The 6,353-nt window shown below is 39.6% G+C and overlaps 2 protein-coding genes across 2 annotated transcripts; one reads left to right on the top strand and one right to left on the bottom strand.

Annotated features, from left to right (window-relative positions):
• LOC116720633 (serine protease inhibitor Kazal-type 1-like) lies at positions 1-1,103 on the bottom strand. Its single transcript, XM_032564006.1, has 4 exons — positions 982-1,103; positions 651-682; positions 440-549; positions 1-136 (listed from the first exon to the last, which is right to left on the bottom strand). Exons 1-4 carry the CDS (start codon positions 1,028-1,030, stop codon positions 91-93), a joined length of 237 nt encoding a protein of 78 aa, XP_032419897.1. The 5' UTR covers positions 1,031-1,103; the 3' UTR covers positions 1-90.
• A 1,324-nt stretch (positions 1,104-2,427) lies between these two features.
• On the top strand, positions 2,428-3,673 carry LOC116720595 (probable pancreatic secretory proteinase inhibitor). The gene is made up of 4 exons (XM_032563948.1): positions 2,428-2,535; positions 2,894-2,925; positions 3,024-3,136; positions 3,538-3,673. The coding sequence occupies exons 1-4, from the start codon at positions 2,487-2,489 to the stop codon at positions 3,581-3,583; spliced, it is 240 nt and encodes a 79-aa protein (XP_032419839.1). The 5' UTR covers positions 2,428-2,486; the 3' UTR covers positions 3,584-3,673.
• The last annotated feature ends 2,680 nt before the right edge of the window (positions 3,674-6,353 follow it).

Raw genomic sequence — 6,353 nt, 5'->3', positions numbered from 1 at the left:
TTGATGAAACTTAACTTTATTACAATGCGACAACAGTGGATATCATTTTTCTGGGTTGCCTCATAGTGTTGATTTTATCAACCACACAGGTCAGCAGGGTCCCTGTTTGGTGATCCAGATGTCCCTTTTGGTTTCACTGAGGAGAGGATTGTGACATGACATAGCAGCGATTCAGTCATTCAGCTCAGATGGCATTTATAACGACAAATAAAGCAAATTAAGTCATTTTTTCTGGACAATTAGAAGTTAAAATGTGTCTAAGGTGAAAACTTGTGTCAAGGAAGGACATGAACTTCTTTAAAAAAAACCCTCCATGTTTGATTTGCATCTACATATACTACCAGGTTGGGACTAAAGCATTTTATTTTCCAGAGAATCATGTTAGGTGACTTAAAATTAACGTGTGAATCGTGAGTGTGGAGCAGCTGTGTGTACTCACAATATCTCCTTGCAGAGGAGACACTCGTTGCTATAAGTGACTCCATCGCTGCCGCACACAGGGTCCAAAATCTTTGTGCATTTCCCGATCTTTCCATCAGGACAAGAAGGCTGTCGGACATATGAACAACCAACATTATGTAAAATTCTGCTCTAACATAGTAAGTTTTATTCATACAAAAATGAATGTTTAATTCTAAAATTCAAATCACCTTTCTTGCGAATCCAGACTTGTTTGTAGCATCTTTAGAAAAAAAAAACAAAACAGCGTCTTTTTTCATAATCCAACTTACATTTAACCATGTTGACTTCCGAGTATACTTTCTGCCCTGATTCAGTATGAATCAAGCTGTAAGGTGTCTATTTTGCAATCAAAAGAGAATTTAGATCAATTAATACGTGTATTATTATTACAGGACTTCACCTAAATGCAGTGATTAGCATAAACAGTTAAGAATCTCCTTTGTAAAAATAAATAAATAAAAACTACTTTGAAAAAATGCCTTCAAAACTAATTAATTAGAAAATACTTAATGTTTTTACCTGCTGCAATACAGATGATCAGAAGCCCCAGCACAAGTCTTCCAGTCATGGTGCTCGTTGATGAATAACTCAGAATAAGCAGATACGCCGGCGTGTATATACAGGTTCACTATTAGTCACCGCCTCTGATTATATTTAGCTGTTTGTTAGGCGACACAGTGACTCACACCTCCAGGATGTTACTGCAGGGACATCAGAACGTAATTCATAACTATACGTTTGGAGAAGCACAGACAAATGGCAGCCACGAAGAGCCCACCAGGAAAGCAGTAACAGGCAAATACCTGCAACGAGTCAGGCAAATTTTGCCAAGTATGCTGAATTGCAAGAGCAAGGTCCGGGTAACTAATACGCTGTGCCGGTATTAAGTTGCCCAAAGAATGAAATTTAGACCTGTGATGTTGAAAAATAAATGGTACTCATCACTACACACCAAATTCAGTATCCACAGATTATCCACTAACAGCACAGGAGGCAGATGTCTGGTGAGCATCACAATCACCATCCAAGATGAAATATCCAAGCTCCAAGAATACATGAAGCACTCAGTGAATGCCTCACACAGTGAAAACTGGAAGAGAAGGAGCTGAAGGAACCATCACAGGAAGAAAACCCCCCGTATGGGACGTACCATCAACACATAGGAGAAATAGTTGATATGATCAAATCCTACAAATGGCTGACGAGGGCCGGACTGAAGGACAGCACAGGCCTTGAGCACCAGAGTAATAGAGGCCCCAGATCTACCATACCAGTTAAGGACATTTGTGCAGATTATGAGCTGAAAACCATTGGGTCAAAGTGAGCATCATCCCCTCAGGTAGTGTAGAAAGACTGAGCTAAAATCCCGTGGGACAGTGGCGGTACTAGGAGTCAGTGGGTTGCCAGTTTGGTCACCGCTTTGTCCGCCACCGTCAATGTGTCCTTGTTCAAGACACCCCATCTACCTCGCCATGGCAACACTGCCTCATACTATGTGGCCATCCCTTTTGATGGCAACGCATGGCACATTAAACTGGAGATATACCAGTGACTTAGAGAAGAGCATGTGGTACTTGGAGGGTCTTTGGGGAAGTGGTTACATCCAGATACCTGGAGAAATCCCAGTTCAGAAGTCCGAGGAACAGCTAAGATGCTGCGGAGAACCCTCAAAGTCTTCCATAAGGACCCTTTAGTAGAAGACCAGAGCTAGAGATACATATGGAAAGTATTCCCTGCACTTCACTTTTCCTACATTTTGTCATGTTACAACCTAGTTTTAATTTAAGTATCAAATAAGTCTCATTTTTTATTTACACTGAACTTTTTCCTTGGTTTTGACACGTTTTGCAGTATCTTTATGTCAGTGCAAGATATGGTGGCTATTTTACGAGGGAGCCCGAACAGCTGTCAATGTCCCACACACACACACACACACACACACCCACACGCCCATGTAAACACAGTTAAGGAACTTGTAAAGAGAGAAGTATTTGTCCAGTCTGAGTTATTCATCCACCAACATCATGGCTGGGAGACTTGTACTGGGGCTTTTGCTCATCTGTGTCGCAGCAGGTAAAAAAGAAAAATTAAGCATTTTCTTGGTTAATATGCTTTGAAAGTATTCTTCTGAGTCGTTTCGTAGCAAAGAACAGTTGTAACAAGTTTGATCTCTGTTCACAATGAGTCCTGCTGCGATAAAGGTTGCTTTATGCAGTTCACTATGTTCAGGTCAAACGCTACAGTACAAACAAAAAAAGATACAAAATTATCTAGATTTCCCTTTAGAATGCGTAACAGGCACTTTACTGACACTCGGGGCTGAAAGTAGTTGGTCATCTAAAGCCTTAAAGTTATATGAACTCTGACATCAACACTTAAATTTATGTTGGATTATACAAAAAGCCACTTGCTTTCTTTTTTTCATCTAAAGATGCTGCAGACAAGTCTGGACTTATGAGAAAGGTGATATGATTTTCAGAATTAAACATTTATTTCATTTAAGTAGAAAACTCCCTATAATTGAGCCGAATTTAATGTTGTGGTGTTTTTATGGCTGTCAGCCTTCTTGTCCTGCTCTGGAGAAAATCATGGCATGCCCCATGAACTTTGCCCCTGTGTGCGGCAGCGATGGAAACACTTATGCCAACGAGTGTCTCCTCTGCGTCCAGAGACAGTGAGTACACACATCTGCTTCACACTCGTGGGATTCACAGATTCATTTTGGGTCCCCATAGCAGGTTTTTTTTGGGAAAATAAAATGCTTTAGTCGCCACCTGGTGGTCAACAAATGTGAAGTTGAAAGCTTTCTATGCAGAAGCATCTCTCCAGTTTTCTTTGCAGGACAGTTTTAGCTATTTTATGTCTACTTTTAAATACAGCAAATTTAAGTGTGACTCAACCATTGAACAGCAATGGGAAGGTTTTTCTATGGTGGTTTTGAAAAGTAAGGGTGGGGGATCCTTCCTTGACACAGGTTTTCACCTTACACACATTTTTAGTTTAGGAAAAATAACTCCAAATCTCAGATGAGAGAGTGAATCACTGCTGTGTCATGTGTTACAAATCTTTCCTCAGAGAAAGCAAGATGGACATCTTGATCGTGAAGGAACAAGGCTGCTGACCTGTACGGCTGATGAAGTCAACGCCATAACGCAAGCAGGAAAATGGCACCCGCTGCTGTCGTTGTGCAATAAAGTATCAGAATTTGTGAGCTTCTTGTTGTTTTTCCTCAAAACTGTGCAACATTGTGGCTGTATATAAGGTTCACAAGGAAGGCTAAAGAGATACTAGAGATAAATTAAACAGAAACCGGATGGAAAAATATATCTTCATTACAAATTTATAGTTGTTTAAACATTTTGTCATCGTTCGTTGGATTTTATGAAATACCAACACAAAGTAGCACATTATCGTGAAGCGGACGGAAAATGATATAACGCTTTCAAAATGTTACTGCAAATAAAAATCTAAGGTATGTGGCATGTATTTGTGCATTCAGCCCAGATTTCTTGATTATTTGATAGACTGATCCAGCCCAGCACCGGTTTCACTCTAGGACTGACCCGAATTTAACTCCGTCGTCGCCTCAATTCTGACCAGCTCCTCTTTTGCTCCTGAAGAAAAGCATCCCACGGCATGATGCTGCCGCCACCATGTTTTAAGAAGAGTTGCTGTTTTCAGGGCACCATGAAGTGACAAATAACTTTTTTTCACACAGCCCTTACGTTGCATTTTAGTTTCATTTGTTCAGACGATTTATTTCCTCATGTTTGTTGTTAAAAACTGGAAACAGGAATTACCATGAGATGCAATCCCTGCACACTAATTGAACAGGAACTGCCCTTTTTTTGAGGACGCTATCATGTCTGTCAATTTAGGTGGATGTCTTGCCATTTGTAGTAGTGCTATGCTCTTTCAATTTTCAGAAGATGCACTGAACAGATCACACACAGATGTTCAAAGCTTTGGTTATTGTATGATTTAACTCCTACCAGAGGTGGGGACTCGAGTCACATGACTTGGACTCGAGTCAGACTCGAGTCGTTAAAATCACGACTTGAGACTTGACTTGAAAAAATGCTCAAAGACTCGGACTTGACTTTGACTTTCATGCCATTGACTTGGGACTTGACTCGACTTGAAGCTGTTTACTTGAAAAGACTTGATATTTTTTACTCAAAGTCTTAAAATTTAAAACACATTATTTATAAAGTGGCGTCATTAATTAATTTCACTCATTCCGTATCAATATGCGCAGACCGTCGCTATGGTTTTCCTCTCTCCTTATGTATGTATGTGTACGTAGCTGCAGCACAACCAATCAAATTAACAGGATTTGGACGTTTAAAAAAACGCGGCAAAGCTACAGAGCTCAGGGAACGAAATACGAAATAACCGCTCGAATATGCTTCCGCGAGTAATTTCTTTTGGCTACGTAGGTTATGAACTTTCGACTAAAAAACGAACTGCAACTTGTAAAACATGCAAGAAGAGAATATCGGATGGAGATGCCACGACGTCCAACTTTGTCCGGCATTTGAAGCTTCACAAAGATCGGTAGGTGGCACTTTTCTTTTGCTGTAAGATAGTTGACTTTAGCTAACTTCGTGTTAGCATGTGTACTCCGGGTTAAATTGGTGATGATTTACCATAAATCCGGTCCTTCAAATGCCTCCACAAATAATGTGCACCGTGTTAGCTCAGGAAGCCGGTGGATAGTGAGCGGGGCTCCGGAACAGAAAGCAGATTCTGGACCTGAACACAGGGAACAGAGTCTCTCTGTCCCATCATGATGATGAGCCGGGTCTAGTATCATCTAAGGATGGTTGGTGTATTTGAAGACATCTACGTTGGGAAATTATATTGACAATATATTGTTTACTGCAGTCAGTGCATTAAGTCAACTGTTTTTGACTTAATGCACTGGCCGGCGTGACTGTCACATGTCGCACAGAACCCATTTCCAAGTAGTATAGCTTTGCTGGGAAAAAAAAAAAAGACCAAATACAGTTACTGTCCCAAATAAATTTTGTGTTTAGTGTTTAGAATATCTGTCCCATATTTACGGAGGACTGAAACTAACATACTTAGAAATAAAAGCAGAAAAATAAATGCACCAGACCTTCCTGAGTTTACTTGTGATAACTTCATTTATACTTATTTCATTTTTTGAAAACTATGATTGTTGTAGTGTTGATGTTTATTTATGAATAGAAGGAGTAAACTGAAGTCAAATGTAATTCATGAAAGGCTGTAATTTATTTTCTGACATCTGTTTACTTCTGACAGATTTGAAGAATACCAGATGAATAAGAGGATCACAAATGAACCTCAAATACATATTTTAAAAAGAACAAATGGTCTATTATTTGAATTTTATGTATAATTGCAAATTATTAAAAAAAAATAAAATAAAAACGACTCGAAATGACTTGAAATTAAAGGTTCCTGACTTGAGACTTGACTCGACTTTTGCCTGTCTTTACTTGAGACTTGACTCGGACTTGAGGACAGAGACTTGAGACTTACTTGAGACTTGCAACACAGTGACTTGGTCACACCTCTGACTCCTACTACTTCATAACTTTAACCCTGTTTGTGCCCCTTAATCTCTGTCATGTGTGTTCACTCGTGTGTTTGGACAAACCTCTAGGATTTTCTAACCTTATATTTCTGACTCTGGAGGGAGTTGGTTGCACTTGATTTTATTTAGAGGCGTTTAAATGGAGGAATAGATTTTTACTTGTAAGAAACATTTTGAAATCATTCGTTCTTGTCCTTTCACCTCGTAACTGCGCACTGCTTTGTGTTAGTCCGTCACCTAAAATACTAAGGACACACTGTGGAATTTGTAATGGTAAATGGGATGTGAAAGTAGGATATGGCTACAT

The sequence above is a fragment of the Xiphophorus hellerii genome, chromosome 5 (genome assembly GCF_003331165.1).
Source record: "Xiphophorus hellerii strain 12219 chromosome 5, Xiphophorus_hellerii-4.1, whole genome shotgun sequence".
NCBI classification, from domain to species: Eukaryota; Metazoa; Chordata; class Actinopteri; order Cyprinodontiformes; family Poeciliidae; genus Xiphophorus; species Xiphophorus hellerii.
The sequence above is the reverse complement of the archived record's forward strand: the minus strand, read 5'-3'. Positions and strand labels throughout refer to the sequence as shown.